The 16,967-nt window shown below is 35.5% G+C and overlaps 1 protein-coding gene across 1 annotated transcript in view; it reads right to left on the bottom strand.

The window, feature by feature from the left end:
• LOC134536562 (intermembrane lipid transfer protein Vps13D) overlaps nt 1-16,967 on the bottom strand; it is a 416,290-nt gene that overhangs the window by 81,779 nt on the left and 317,544 nt on the right. Inside the window, exons 56-59 of the mRNA XM_063376313.1 lie at nt 9,670-9,845; nt 8,351-8,467; nt 5,275-5,580; nt 2,501-2,710 (exon numbers count right to left, since the gene is read on the bottom strand). Coding sequence (XP_063232383.1) covers nt 2,501-2,710; nt 5,275-5,580; nt 8,351-8,467; nt 9,670-9,845 — 809 coding nt within the window. The remainder of the gene's footprint in view (nt 1-2,500; nt 2,711-5,274; nt 5,581-8,350; nt 8,468-9,669; nt 9,846-16,967) is intronic.

Genomic DNA, 16,967 nt, shown 5'->3' with positions numbered 1-16,967 from the left:
CTAGAGTAACTTGACGCTTAGTTCCAGAACCGATGCTTGACACCTATCTTTGTTCACCTTGTGCGATGCTCAAAATTTACAGTGTTTTTAACAGTCGATTTGCACATCATGATGCCTTTTTCTTTACTAAACACATAAAATACTTCGTCGTAATATTCTTTAGCTCTTTCGAAAACACAACTTTCGGCATTTTATATGTTTATATCCACAGTGACCACGGTAATATGACCAACATGCCACAAAAACTTTAACGGAAAACGATCATAGAATGCGAGATACATATTACATCCACTCGGAAATAAAGAACTTAAACTCGACAGATACGCACTCGTGAAAATAAAATCATAGAACATTTCGACACTCGTAACTACCAACGCCATCTGTGATTTGTCCACCAGTTGCTAAAGTGATGATGTTTATTGCCACGCACTACTCTATGGGTGCTAGAGAAAAACAAAAGCAAAGATGGCGTCTCACATATAACCTCTTGTAATAATAAACGTTTTGTGCAGGTTCCAGAATGATTCAACGTGATTTTTCGCGATAAAAAAGGTTAATTTCGCGCAAATATCGTGATTTCGTCATATTTCGTGAAAAACTACGGATTTCGCGCATCACAGTAAATTTCGTTAAAACGAAATGCAGTATATTAACGTCTTATCACTACCAAGTAAGGTTATTTGTATTACACATCATGTGCAAGTGATTTTTTTAAAATTTCGCAATTTCGTCATTAACGAAATTTGACTACCCCTAGGCATTGTGAAAGCAAGCTAAATAATTTAAATTAATGAGTGATGCAATAAAACCATTTTATTCAACGTAAAAAAAAAAGAAACCCGTAACAAGAACGTGATTTGTAACTATACGCATAACGATCGTGCTGGTTAACTCGGTTATTGACAGAGCGCGCGCGCGTGCATGCAGTCTGCGAGATATCGATATCGATCTCCGACTACGTGAGAGCGCTCTATAATGGAATACAGGAACCAACACAACCAAACTGGCGCTGCTTACGTTTTTATAAGCGGAATAAAGAGACTCCCGAGACGTTAAAGATGAAGTTTTTTAACTTTTAAAAACGTCTTTAAAACACGATTTACACATCAGGTTACTTTGTAATAGGATTAATTTAGTTAGTAAGCAGTTTTATCAGAACGAACGGCGTAAACTGCGTAAAGCAATAGGCGCGTTGTAAACAACGGGAATTCATTGCATTACATCAAATGAGGTTAAATCGGGACAGAAATAAAATGATTCAAATAACGTGTAAACGTAATTAACGGTAACGTAAATAAGGGGTTACGATGTATATTTTTTTGTAAGTGGAAGATGTAATCGTCCATTTACATTTCTTTTAAAAATGGGGGAGGGGGGTGTCTTAAATTAGTGTATCCGGGCCAGATTTTGCAAGTCGAATTATTGTAAAATGAATTCGATTCGAATTTTCGAATCGAATATCAAAAAATTCGAACTCGAATTCGGAAATTTCGAATATTCGCAGAACCCTACCAAGAATATTGTAAGCATTTAAGTTTTTAAAGTACTACATTTACATCAATATTTTTCCTCGAATCCCGAATCTTTTCCCTCGAATTTCGAATCTTTCGAACACTAGAGATTCGGTGGGATTGGAGGATTCGAGGATTCGACCGGCCCATCCCTAATTAAAATATTTGTTAACAAAAATTTTGAAGCATTCGTCACACATTTCGATTTCAGTGGGTTTCTCAATCAATCTAATCATTTTTAATTTGACATTCCTGCAAGAAATATTCAAAATATTTACAAAACATTCATCAAAAATCGTAGCTATTCTTGTCGACAACAACTGAATAGGATTTTTAGGGTACAAAAACTTTGCATAATCATACTGTTTCATAGCTATATGAAAGTCCTCTAGAGAGTAAGAATTTTCGTTCGATGAAATTTTGTTCTGGCATTCAGCATGTAGCAATTTACTACAGGCCCAACCAGCTACATACTGCTTGGTGCTGTCCCGACACAGATCTACATTTACTGGATCTCCACTGTCGACGTTGGCAGCTAATCACTCATTGAGTCATTGCTGTTTGTCTGTACCAACCGCAAAGAATGTGCAGAATTCAAAAAATCACTTTTCTTCAAAAAATGTTTGGCTAAGTCTGATGCGGGAAGTGGGAAATATTACAACTCACGATAGTATGTTTTTGTAAGAGAAATATTTTGACTTGGGGAAAATCTTTACATTCTATAAGGCAATAGAATTAAAAAAAATATTTAATAATAATTCCTTTCAATTCTGACGGTTACTCTTTGTACTTCAGCGAGTTTAATTTCAGAGGTTTTCGTATGGCGCGGCCGTGGTCGCGGCAGCTAGGGGTAGTCATCACGCCGAGCCGCGAGAGCGCAGCACCGTCGGTTTCTCGCGAAAACGAGCAAGCTGTCCTGTATTCTCCCTCTACAGTATTTGCTAAAGGTTGCGAGTAGTGGATAGCTTCCAGGAGCGGAGGGTCCTCACCTGTCCCGGCCGCAGCTCGAGCGTCCCGAAGTAGTACTTCTTGGCATGCACCGAGGTCACCTCGGCAAGTATCCGCTGCACCTCGAAGTCGTTCTCGTCCACGTCCATCTGCTCGGGGCTGAGGTGGTTGAAGCCCGCGAACGCAAACAGCTTCAACAGCAGCAGCTCCTCTATGGTGATGGTCAGGTTCTTCATCGAGATGATCAGGTACTGCGACACACACACAACAGCTCACCAATTTAAACACAAATTGCATATGTTTAACAGACTGAAGGCAGACTTCAGGCTAGTTCGGTGCCCATAAACACGACAACATGAGTCAAGCCAAGGTGCTGGGATCAAACCTGCGATGCTCACAGCGTGAGCTGATGGGCTGGAAAACACAACCCTCGAAGACCTTTCGAGTAATAAGGACTCTTGTCATGACACACAACGTAAGAGACTGAGTTCAAAAATGTTCTTCAGGTAACAACATTGCTACAGCAGGGTGTCTAGAAATGCCTGTTGAATCAATTTAAAGACTTTTTTATACCCCTTTTTTTATAATCCAAGTTATTTTTATATATTTAATACGTAAAATTCATTATAAGCATATGTGATACATAACAGATCTACTATTCAAAACAATGTGCTGTTTTATACGGTAAAACCTTTCTAGAAATAATTTCTACATGATTTAAGTGATATGTGTCAAATTATTTACATTTACTGTATTTACCCATATAGGCCTCACCCCCAAATAAGCCACACACCAAACTTATTTGCATTAAATAATTATTCAGGACTTCGGTAATCATTAACTATATAACATAATTGCCTTCAAGGTTTTCTGTAAACCTAATAGCACTTTCAATACTGTGTTGACATCAAACAATTACATATTGTTAGGAGAACTCTTTTTTTCTTACAAAACTACTAATGAATGAATCAATATTCCCAGTTATTTTTTTTTTGTCATATACACTTCCCTATTGATATCCGGCAGTACGTATTTTATTTAGCAATTAACAATGAATGATAACATGTTTTCCCTAAGATGTCGTGAATATAAAATGGCTACCGAACCCATCTATTTTGTTTACTCCAGTCAAGCACCATTACTATCTTTGCCATGAATTACCAAAATCATGCTATGTTACAAAGATTATAACAAACTAAATAGGGAAATTTCTGAAAAAGCACATGCAACAAATTCTCACCTTTAAAATAATAATTTTATTGCAACACACAATAACTCAAAAACAAATAATACATTTTCCTCCAGTCACTTATATGACTTTCAATGATAAACTTACTCTATTCCTGCAGAACGATTTCCCATTTCCAGAGCCATTTTAATCATTTTAAGTTTTTTTTTAGCTGTCGTGCATGATCACAACTACTATCAGTAATTATTGCAATGTATTTCTCATAGAAATACGCACATATATGTGCAAGTCCGTCATCCATAAAGCAATAGCAGGTTAACCAACCATGAAGCGTGATGGAACTTGTGCTATGCTGCGTTGCCATGCGGCATTGTCAAGTTTTAAACTAGCCACATACCATGTTATCCAACACATAAGTTACGAAAAATTTTGCAGTTTTTGTTCGTGTGCTTACGGTAATGTGCTAATGTAAACTAATGTGAGGCATAAAAAAAAAAAATGGAAGTTAGCAAAAGTATACTGGAAATTAAGTTTCACGACTTCCAACATTATACCGTATAAACCCACGTAGCACCCGCACCTTTTTAAAAAAAATCAGGTTCGAAAAAGTAGGGTGCGGGTGTTACATGGGTCTTGGGCCATTTTTGCACGATGACGAAATAACGCCGGCGGGACTGGAGGTTGCTGCGATAGGCAAGAGGGGTAGGGGAAAAGGATGGGAAGGAAGCGGCAGACAGTCAAGGTCACATTCCTCACAGCGTTGTCACACTGCAGCTTCGCTGGTTACAAACGCGCGCTCCCTCGCACTGTCCTATCCTCATTTGCAAAGTACCCAGTGGTTTTACACGTGTGTTGTTTGCAAGTATTTTAATGAATCGTAAAAAGTTGCGTTCTTTCACAGTTGTGGAAAAATTAAAAATAATCAGTGAAGCGGAAGAAATCGGTAACCGTGCTGCTGGGCGAAAATAAGATCTCGACGAATCATGTGTGAGGGATTGGAGGAAAAGTAAATTCAAACTGCTTTCGGCCAGTGGCGATAGACGTGCGTTCCGTGGTGCGGTAGCAAAGTTTCCGGAGATAGAGGAAAATCTCTACTACATACAGGACAGACGGCAATTCGGGTACGCTGTAAGCACGGAATGTTTTTTATTATGCATGTAATAAAAATAGTTTTTATTATGCATGACTATGACTCGCGTGCTTTATCATTTATTTTGTCTGAACGAGGTCATTGCCCATCGCACGATAATGGACGTGGAAGATTGTAACTGTAAACAGCTGGGAGCTGGGCAAGGTCACGCACACACACGGCGTGTTGTTATCGATCGCGTGCGGCGATGCCACGTTCTACTCGCGCGATGTTGCCACATTGCAGTTGCCTGCCTTCTGTACACTTCTGTAGTACATTTTTGGTAATTCTTTATGATTTGTTACTGTTTGAAAGTAAAAGAAATCACTACTAAATAATTTTTTTTCCATGAAGATTTGCAATAAAAACATCTTTTCCCACCATGGCATTCTAAAAATACGGGTGCGGGTCTTACCCGGGGACGGGTGGTACGTGGGTTTATACGGTAGTTTATTTGTGTAATTTTTGGTGGCTTCACGACAAGTGGGAGCGAGTACCTTGAAGTTGTCGCAGGTGGGGGTGCGGCCCGCGAGACTCCTCTCGGCGGCCAGGCTGAGCGCGTGCCGGCCCGGCTGCTCCGTGCCCTTGGCGGAGCAGGGCGTGACGTGCAGCACCACGGGGCAGGCCCCCTCCAGCAGCTGGTTGTCCACCTGCAGGTCCTGCACGGCCAGCGAGACCCGCTGGGCGGCGGCCGAGCAGCTCAGCTCCAGCGAGATGCCCGTGAGGTGCGCGAACAGCAGCTCCTCGGGCGGGCGGCGCGACACCAGGCTCACGCCCACGCCGCACGGCAGGTCCACCGTCACCTGCGGCACACGCCTCCCCCGTGCACGTCTCCCCCTCCTTCTCTGGGGACGGTAGGGACCCGCCTGCTCCTGATGTCACTCCGACTCTAGGGACTATCTGGGCGGAGGGAAACACAACGGGGTTTGAGCTTATTGTTGTGCACCGTGCCACAGGCCATCATCGCAAGAAAATATTGTTCTTTCATGTGTGTATTATTTGAATTACTTGTGTAAGTAAGTATCATTAAACAGTGTAATATGACCATTGTTTCAGCTGTTTAATGAAATAATTTTTGCTAGAATAATGCTTTTCACGATTCATATAGACAGGATGATTAATTGTCACTAATTATTTTTTGACTAACTAAATCACACACTGTATTATCATTATGAGCCCACAAGCATGTAAATAAGAATTAAGAATAGGCTACTTAAAAAAAAAAGTTAAACATATCCAGTGCATGAAATATTAATTTTTATTTTCACTTTATGGCAAAATAGTTATAATGTAAACAATAATCACGAGATAGGTCCGTGTGGTTTACTGATGTTTGCAGAACTACAAAATCAGTCTATTATAAAATTATAATGCTCACTCACATTTAACTATACATAATATAAAATTAAATTAAAAACTAATTTATTATAATTAGAGATGGTGATTTATAGCATTTAAAATAATAACATTTAGCATTTTGAATTTGAAATTTAGCATTTTGTAGCATTTTTAAAAACAAGATTTAGCCAATTCTCTCATTTTACATTACTGAAGAAAAGTATATTTTTAAAAAGCATTAAATAATACACATATTAATTATTAACAACCACAGAAATAAAGATCTAGCACAACTACAAAGATAGCCTATCTTGGCAGGTTTCCAAACAACTTTTTAACACTTATGTGTGCAATAAATTGAATACTTAAAATTACAATAAATATTTTTTAGCCGTGTTCATGGCCATAGTTGATGTAGAGTGCACAAATAATGTTATTGAAACTCTTTTTTTTTTCAATTTTTTTTATTTTTAATTTTTTTTAATTCTCGCCTTCTTTTGGTTTTCGATCATGCCTGAAACCATTGCTTGCCGTTTCACGGACTTTTTTCTTCATCCGATTTCTCTGTGAATCTTTTTTTTTTGCAGCCTGATGTCCCTCAGATTTAATGTGCTTTTCAAGTACATCTTTTTTTTTTCCACTCCAGACGGCGATTACATAAATTGCACATTAAAATATTTGTATCACTTTCGTAGAACTGTTCACTTTTGTATTCATTTATGCGATCGCGAATGAAAATTACGTTTCGTCCCATTTTTACCACGAGAAATAACAGTATACAACACACGAGTATGCACGTATTTGTAAACACACCACCTTCCACAGACTACACAAGAACGCGGCTTTCACGTGAAACACAGCCAGAAAATTGGACTTAAAATTGTTAGCGCGGCGAAGCAGAGATGTCGCAATATGGTGGCCTAAAAACTTGTACTCTGCAAGATGACGGACACTCTTCCAGCTAGTTGTTCTTTGCTTTGTTTACAATGGCGAGGTACGGATGGCCATTCTTCATTCAATATTTACGTACAATAGTTGTTGTGAATGACGTGACAATAAGATACTTGTGCTGAATACGCCATAAAATGATGGCTTCTTTTGATACTGAACTGAAACAAAATACAATCGGTAAATAAATTGTGTAGAGTAAAGACGAATCTACGTTTTTTACCTTGATTTCGCATTCATCTCGGAATAGTCTAGATTTCGCATTTTATAGCGGAAAAAATATAATTTAGCATATTTTCACATCTATTTCGCGAAAACAAAAAATCACCATTCCTAATTATAATCAATCCTAGCATTGATATTTACTAAACAAGTTTTATTTAAGGTGTGTGTATTTCAACAGTGAGTAATATTTTTTGTAAATAATCAGTGTTGATTGATAAATAGTTATTTTTTATTTCTAGTTTAATAAATTTCTAATAAATAGAAAATTTCAGATTTTTAAATAATTGAAAAAGAAATGAAGCCGAAAACCCCGCCCTGTGTTATCTCGTTATTAAATAATATAAATGGTGTTGCTGAGTAATACTACGTAATATTATACATATGGTTGAGAATAAAATTTATCGAAGATGATTTACTTTTTTAAAATGTGTAATGTGTATAAATTGTAGTTAGAATTGATTTCATGCTATAGTTGGGGTCCTGAAAATCTTAATATTACAATTTATGGTATGATTATTTCAAAAGTGAGTAATATTTATTGTTAATTAATCATTATTGTTTAATCAATACGTAATTGTTGATATCCTGAGCAGTTATTTTGTAAGTTCATGTTTATTTAGAAAATAATCTTCTTTCTTTTTTCCTCTCTCTCTGGCATTTTAACCCTTAAAATATACTCATGAGTCGAGGTTTGAATTGCCAAAGAAGTTTCACTTCTATCACATGTACTGTGTTACACGTGCTATTTGCTGTTTGCCCAGTTTGCACCCCCTCTGCCCCAGTGCCTGGGCCGGCTGCCCCAACTATCACCCCCATCCCCCTACCCCAAATCTGTCCCAGCATTTACCTCACACCAATTTAGTTTCAGCCTTCAATGATATGCTGTACAAAATTAAGGTAAAACCATTCATATAAATGCATTATAACGTTGCAGTACGAGAAAATTATGACTATACATGGACTTACAACTTACTAATTGGTAATTAAATGTGATTTACCACTAGGCCATTCGTAACACAATGATACATAAAATGTCTTAAAGAGAAACTGTTCAGCACCGACCTGCACTTCTCGCGCATCTTGTGGCGTCGGCTTGGCCACCCCTTCCTGCACGAGGGGAGGCATCTGGGCAGTCGAGATGTTGCCCCAGTCCCGGTCTTCCGTCACCAGGTACATTGTCTGCACACATGCTACCTCAGCGTAAGTGAGGAAGTACCGGTATTGCCAAAACATACAGTACCCATCAAAAGTTTAGGATCATTACAAAATTCGTACAGAACATTCCTGTTATGAATTTTTGCAGGTTTTACAACAGTAAAATTTTGGTGCATATTACTATGTGGAAAAATATGTAAAAACATTTTATTTATTTGTTAAAATGTTACATAAAATTAACTTTTTTGATAATCCAGGCTTGTTAAAACATCTAACTGGGAACTTTTATCACCTTAATGACTAAAGCCGAACATTTGTATACCTATGACAAACTCAATGACATGTTAAATATTCATAATGAATTGAATATTCGTAATTTCAAAGTGTTAATATTCTAAGTGAAATCAAACACCAATAATAAACTATTTGTATTCACATTTGAAAATTTCAATACTCGCACAGGCCTAAAATATAGTTTATTATAGTAATACTGCTTGCTTCTAAAATGCAGACAGTTGTTATACCTAACTTAAGTCAGGAAAATTCCTTGACTCAAACTAGCAAAGATTGAACTACAACACCTGTACAAATTTACTGTGTCCACGATTGGGCCAGAGGTTTCCAGACACACACCAGTTGTGTTCTGAGTCAATGACAGACCAGTTAGAAAAGAAAGACCCATTTACTTAAAAAAAAAACTAAACACTTCTAAGCCAATGATAAAACAAAACTGATTCCAGTATGCAAAGACCATCCCTGAAAGTCAATGAACCATAAAATTTTTTTGAAGCCCTAGTTATAACTGGAGACAAGATATCATGGTTTTATTATTATAAAAATTATTTTAAAAAAATGTTATAAAGGGATATTTACTCAGAATAAATAAAATTAAATCAACAGACAAGTTTCATTTAAGTTATAACATTATAAGTATAAAAATAACAAATAGGTTATTAAACGGTGCATTATCAAATAGGAAACACTTTTATTTTTAATAACAACTTTAACTGTAAATAATACGTTAAAAAAAAAAGGAAATTGATCCAATATTATATAAGGTACAATAATATAACTTTCAGGATAAGAGTTGTTTTTTGATAAAATAACAGGGTTAAATCTTTGTGTTATGCTATGTATTATCCTATATTTCAGTTTAGTTGCAATTAAAATAAAAATCTCATCACAAGTTACACCAAAATGCTCATTAAGTCAGGAGAGCGGCGGACCTTCTCCTTGAGGTCGGAGACGCGGAGGACGGAGGTGGGCCCGTCCGTGGTGAGGCGCACGGCCAGGAAGCCCGAGCCGGGCCGCAGCTTCTGCCGGCTCACGGCCTGCTCCACCGGCACTCCGCCCGTCAGCTGGTGGCACACGGGCTGCGGCGGCCCCAGCACGGCCTCGCTCCCTGCAACACGTGGCGCTCGCTAGTCCTTCCACCATCCTACACATACCTGACTGCAGGCCATGTACAACATATCTGTCCATCTCTGTTTGTACGTTTGTATGTTTCAACATGCTTATCTCAAAACTACAAATTTAAAAATTTTCATGGGGTTTTTACAGGTAACTAGAGTGTAGCTTGGGGCAACATATAGGCTTTATTTCGAAAAAATTGGTTCACTGAAAAAATAAATAATATCTTAATTTAAAGTTTAAGGAGTCTGCTCAGCTTAGTTCAGTTTGTAGAAAAGTTTAAAGATAGCGCTTTATTAGTTGCTTTTTAAAAGGTGCCCAAAGAAGTTTTCCGATGTTTACCTCAGTGACACGATCTAACGGCATAGTACACCAAAGAACCAATAGATGGCACTGATACATTTTTTTTACCTCAGTGACAGAATTAAGAAGCGCAATCTTATTTTTACAAATAAAAACTAACACTGAATTTACTTGGCTAGTATATATGGATTTACTGATTTTGTTTTGTGTTTCGGATATTAAAAATTTAATGAAATTTGTTTTTGTTCTTTTCATAGGTTTTATTTATATTTGACTTCTTAGCTCCGATTAACTAATTTATTGAGTTTGCTTTGTGATTTGGGTGCCTACATATTGCATTCCCACCAAAGTAATATCATAAAGGCAGAAATTTTGACGGGAAGTGGCGCAGGCTAGCGAGTTTTTGCACCCTGAATCCCGCTTATTCCTAACAATTACCCATTTTGACTTTCACGTGTAGAATTTCTAGTGAGCTATGTTATGCCATGACCATAAGCAAACTAAAAGGCCAGACACTTAGGTAGGTTTGCAGGCGCTTAGTGTCAGTTGCCTTTCGCACTGCCAGCTCTAGTGGCTCTCTCCCGTGTAAGTGAAGCAGACAAGCCCTTTGTTCATGTCCCTAATCATACCACTTCAACATTGTATACAAAGAAGCTTCAGAAGTCAAAAATAAATTCCATGCATACGACGTCAAGGGCACAGCTAGTTTTGTCATAAGGGTATTGATAGGATTAACAGTAGTGACACTATATACCTAAGACAATTTTGTCTTAGTATTTGTTAATATTCAATTATAAGATATCATTTGGTCAAAATGAGAATTTTTCGAAGAGAATGGCAGGACACAGGTAGCTGGCTGATACTTAGCAATTTGTGTTATCACTGTCGCTGTTCACTCAGTTAGCCATGAACGAAAACAAGTTTCCTTTCCAAAACACACTCTCGTTTTCTTGTACAAACTAAAGTATGAGTTGGGCGGTGGAGGCTTCTAGGAGCTGAAAGTGGGGCGTGGTGGTGGAGGCTCCTAGGAGTTGCGAGTGGCACGTGATAGGGAGGGCAAGGCAATCACTTGAACTCTGATGCCACCATGTCGGTCAGGTTGTTGGGCAGCAAGGCCGAGCAAGGGACACTTCATGTCTGGCTCTGGACAGCGGCAGATGTGCAACTTGCTCGTAAGCACTGAACTGAGACACTACTGTAAACTGTAAGAGGGCAGCCCGCAACTTACTGACAGAGTTACTTCTTTGGGGCCACCTTCCCCTTACATTCAGATCACACACTGCATTCTGCACGGCACCCAAACCCACAAACATCAGGCTGTGCTGTCGTTCAGTCTTAGCGGCAGCCACACGCAACACATGTAGATCCGAGCACTTTAGTGCAGTAAAGTGGCGTAGTGTTGAGACACTTAACTGGCATACTAGATACTCAGGTGTAAATCCCATTTCTAACATCCCCGAACCTTAACGTTCCTGGTGAACAAATGCATTATAGTATCAGCATATAAAAAAATAGTTCATTGATTTAACATAATATATTTAAAACTGGCTGGTAAAATAGATACATTTTTATCTATGCACCTTGCAATAAAATTAACAATGAAAAAATTTTTTTTTCTATTTAAAAATTGTAACAAATTTCATACAGGTCACTCAGCTAGTGGCAATGCTATTTGGAGTTTTGGTGGATGGATACCAAAAGAGGATCTTAAGCAGACTCCCAACAAATTTTCATTCAAGCATGAACCAGCTGTTTACTGCATAGTACTTGTGTCCCGAGATTTGGTTGTGCCTTTCACGATAAGGTCTCTTTTTTATAAATAGAGACTAATCTCATTACAACATACACAAAAAAAATCTTTCCTTTTTGGATAAGGGATATGAAAATTTGATTTAAATATAATTAATTCCTTTAAAGTGAAGTAGGTACTTTGTAACGAGAGTCCACTGTATGCTTATTGGCCTGTTCTGAATTATATTATTTTTCTGTACTCTAAATTCTAATTTAACTATTTTCTGAGAAGTTAAAAAATTTTGGGAATAGTTGAAAATTCATTAGTACAGTAATATTATAACACAAAACTACACTAATATTTACTAATACAAAAAAAATTCATTAAGATTTATTCTTTAACGATTTGTAATTCATATTTAAAATCGTTGGTAAAAAATGGATCAAATTAACTTTAAAATAAAGTGTAAAAACTTAGATGTGTTGTCGAGAGTGATAACTTGGACCAAGGAGAGTGGGACGACATCTTACGAACAAAAATAAACAAGTGGTTTACATTCATGTGAGAACTTCAGGATAAAATTATTGAATCCTTAAATGTGTAGTAAAAATTCAGAACAAGAAAAATGGTTATAAAAATCTCTATTTAATGGCAGGTAAGAATCTTGGAATTGTAAGAAAGTTGAACACACCGGAATAGCAGAAGAAGGTTATGCCTGGGAATCAGGAGCAAGCAAGAGTTCCAATCCTGAGAGTGGTGACTAAAATGAACAGTACAGCAACCAAGTTCTCAATACTTTGAACAGTGGAAATAATATCATGTGAACCTAATCAAAAATAAACACTAGACTAAATAATCAATACTATCCTGTGAGAATTTAAATTTACAATTAACAGAAATTAGGTTTTAAATTCTTTTATTTATAACCCGGCATTGCTATAAAAAAAAAAAAAAAGGAATAATGTTTGTTTAGGTTATGAACGTTTTGTATTTTGGAGCAGTTTTCCAGCACATATTTGAAATTATTGTTAGCATAATATAATTTAATGAGAATTTACTTCAGATTTATGTAGTATGTTAAAGAAGAGAATGTTGTTTAATAAACTCAAGAAAGCACTTATACCAGATGTATACAGCCAAGATTTTATGGTGTTATAAAAAAGCAAATTTTTTTATTAAAAATAGTGGTTTTCATCTTTACCATCATTAAAAATCTAAACCCGTATAATAAAATGTACATATAAAGCACAATAACATTGAACAAATGCTTCAACAGTTTGTGGTAAAACATTTCTAATGTGTACATTAAACAATACTACATATACTTATGAGAGTAATTTAAACAAAAATCTGCCACTAAAACATTCAATAATAATAAATATATAAATATGTGTGTATACACACACACACACACATATATAAAGCCCAAAATAGTTATACATGTATATTTTCTTGTAATATTTCTCTATAGGCTTTTACACGTGACTGTATGGTGACAGCTAAAGACTGCTTTTATTTACTTTACTTTGTAAAACCATAGATAGAAACTAAATAATATTTTATTACTTCATACATAACATTTTAGGTTTTTTTATAAAAACTGAAGATTTATGAAATGAATTGTATATTTTAATAGCTATAATGAGGTAATTAAGGTGAATTTCGCTGCATTTTGGGTTTATGTGGTGTTATTGACTTCCATTTCGGTGTTTGGTAGTGTATTGACTTAACTTCGCTGTTATTTCAGTAGTTTTATTGCTATTCACCATATAACATGTAACACAAAACAAGAATAATTAAAATTTATTTTACCTAAGACTTGATCTTACAAGCCGCGAGGTTATTGAATTATCTTGTCATTACTATTATTTAAGGGCATATCCTGAAAATTTATTAAGTTAGCTCTTTTGTTTTCCATGTTTTGTCTAAAATTTTCTTAAATAATATTTACTAAAAACTATCTAACAATGGTTCAATGTCACAGAAGTGTTCATAATGAACCCTGCATAATCTTTTACAACCCAAATATAGCTTTCAGTACACTCTTGAAAAAAGAAAACAACTAAACAGCTTCTAATGGCAAATAAGAAAAAGTAATGTGAAGGAAAACCTCACAAAGTTATAGACTAGAGTTAAAATTGTATGCTTCATGCGAGATTCCTTAAATAATTACACACACAACATATAGTTAGTACGCACATGAAAACTAGACTATGTTATATAAAATAAATAATTTTCAATGAGATAACTACGCAATTACAGAAAAACCAAATTTTTTTTTCAAAATAATATTAAAAAAGATTAAAAATTATAAAAAAAATAATATTACAAAAATCAATCCATTTAATAATTTTCATTAAATGTTAAAACAAGTTGACTTCTACACAACACCATGCCAATAGACAAAAAATAAATAAAATAATAAATATATAAGCTCCAAGATTAGAACTACAAAATGATTAAGAATGGTAACCACAGAACAGACACTTAGTGTAAAATACATATGAAACAGTTTTGCAATGTAAACTCTTGTGTGAAAAAGGTTAATACGAGTAACTATCCAATACTGCAATAGATTACAGGTTGCTGCATTGTATCAAAGACAAAGGTTTTTATTAAAAAAAACTAGAAGCCAAAAGTTACATTGAACCAAGGCATAATAGATTTGAACCTAAAAGCTAATACACACTAAAACATATATTACGTGTTTAGAACCTACTTACAGACAGAAATTTACTTTTTATGTTGTCAAATAAAGATCATGTTGCTGAATAAAATTTAAGGTAACTTCTTTAAAGTATTGTGAAACTTAAAAAAACCCAATTCAAACTTAAAAACCAAAAAAGAACCCAATAGGCTTTCAGTTATTTAAAATACAACAATTTAATTTTTTTAAATGTGTTTTGCTGTACAAAAATCAAAATTTACAGAATTTACAAAAAAAAATTCTTTCCCTTCTTTATATTTTTCTGTTAATCTACTTTTTTCTCTTTATTAATGTCTGAAAAAAATTACAAGCCTAAACATATTTTAGTAATACACTAATTAATCACAAAAATAGAAATTGAAAACAAAAAAAAATATATATATATCGTTCAACAAAAGGAGAAAAACTAAATGCAACACACGCAGGGTTTGCTGATTTAAACCACAATGGTATAAACCAAGTAATTTGTATAAAAATACTAAATGTTTTTTTGAATGTATATTTAAATAATACAGTATATCTTAATAAATTTTAATGAATGGTCAATTCCACTCTAATAAAAATAGTTCGCTCATTAATGTTTCTTGTGATTTACGGGAACAAAAAATTATATACTAATCAAGATCTAAACATTTAAATTATCTAAATAAGTTGTGAATTATACCCAGCTAAATACTCCTCTAAAACTAAATTACTTAGTAAATTAGAGTAAAAAGTGAAAAAAGAGGACAAAAAATACATTTATTATTTTTAAAGTTATTCCTATTTTGTGGGAATTCCCTGACTGTACTGAGAATCCCCTTTCTGTGGTTAATTCCCAGTCAGATGTGTAGATTTGCTGGACTCAGTTCTTTGAAGTTATAACTTTTCTGGTTCAACATAGTGGAAGAAAGCAAGCTGTTGCATGTCTTTCATTTGAACATGCTGAGAACCAAAATAGCTAATGTGATAAAAAAAAAAAAAAATCCTTGTTTAAACCAAAAAAAAAAACCTGCTTGTTTGGTTTAAAAAAAAAAAAAGTTTTTTTTTTCTCAATCATAACCACACATAGGCTTTGCCAATTACCTATCAGTAAGAATTTTTGGTAGTGATATGTCAGATTTACATTTTTTCCTGTTCTTTGTTAGGTTCTAGTTTTTAAATAATTATTTGCTCTCTGTTGCTGGTTAAACCCTACAAAATTTCCAGTAACACTTAAGATACAGTATGTCTTAATAAATGGCGTATTAATTTGTTAAATGTGACAATCCGCGTCCTGTTTTACCATAATCCGACCACACACAAGTCACCTAGCCCCTAGGTAGCACAGTCGCCTCATGTCTCGGTGGATGTTCGGAGCAACACTGTACCACATCATGAGGCACAGCAATATCTAGTAATACATTTAAACAACTTTTTCCACTGGATCAGTATTTGAATTAGGCACACCAATTAAAAAAACTGCAAAACTGCTTAGGATAATTTAAAGTATTTGTTTACAAGATTTTAAGTACACAAAAAAAATAATACTGCACTAGCAACAACCAGACAAAACCAATTGCAAGTTGTGATAAGTATTATAATGAATGAGGGATGAAAACTTCAAGTTAACAGAGGTTTGGAGTTTGGAGTAGCTTGGATGCTGGGTCAGAAATCCTCAAAACCCAGCTCTGCATCCCAAAAAAAGACAGATCGCCTCTGATTGGCTAGCACCCCCAACCAATCACTGACTTAACCAGCCAGCCAACCAGAAAAAGGAAGGCTATGATTGGCTCACAGCTACAGACAATCAGAAACCACTCCCCTCTCAGGCGAGAGTATTTAAAGGCAGGAGAATTTCCAAGAACCTCAGTAGGTAACTGCTTCCCTGATGACGGCGAATGCAAAGTCGACCAAAATGTCTATAAAATCTTTGCCTTCGACGCGGCTACAACCCAGAGGCCAACAATGTTGCAAAAGCTTGCGATTCTTACTAACAGAGGTCTGGTAAAAGTATATTAACATTTTTTTTATTGGTTGCGATATAAGGTCTACAAAATTAGTAAAAAAAATTACCTACAGTTAATGAGTATTTGATAACTTTAGACCATAGTAGTTTATTTTTAAGAAAAGTTTAAAAGTATATTAAGCCTGTGTTTTTTTCCTATGAATCGGCTTTTAGTTGAAATGATCATCCCTGTCACCTAGTGAAAAAGAAGGTCAGAAAAGGGTTGTGATCTCAGCAATGAAATATTTTGTCTACATTTTGAAACTTCCTGCCTTTTCATTTGGGCAGACTGGCGCAAGGGAAGGAGGGGAAGGAGAGACTGCTGTCCTGAGAATTTTTTAAACATTTACGAACCTTTACTTCATGTGTCACTCAGGGTGCTGATAGCCTCTATTCATTGGCTTAA

The sequence above is a fragment of the Bacillus rossius genome, chromosome 11, assembly GCF_032445375.1.
Source record: "Bacillus rossius redtenbacheri isolate Brsri chromosome 11, Brsri_v3, whole genome shotgun sequence".
Classification (NCBI taxonomy): Eukaryota; Metazoa; Arthropoda; class Insecta; order Phasmatodea; family Bacillidae; genus Bacillus; species Bacillus rossius.
The sequence above is the reverse complement of the archived record's forward strand: the minus strand, read 5'-3'. Positions and strand labels throughout refer to the sequence as shown.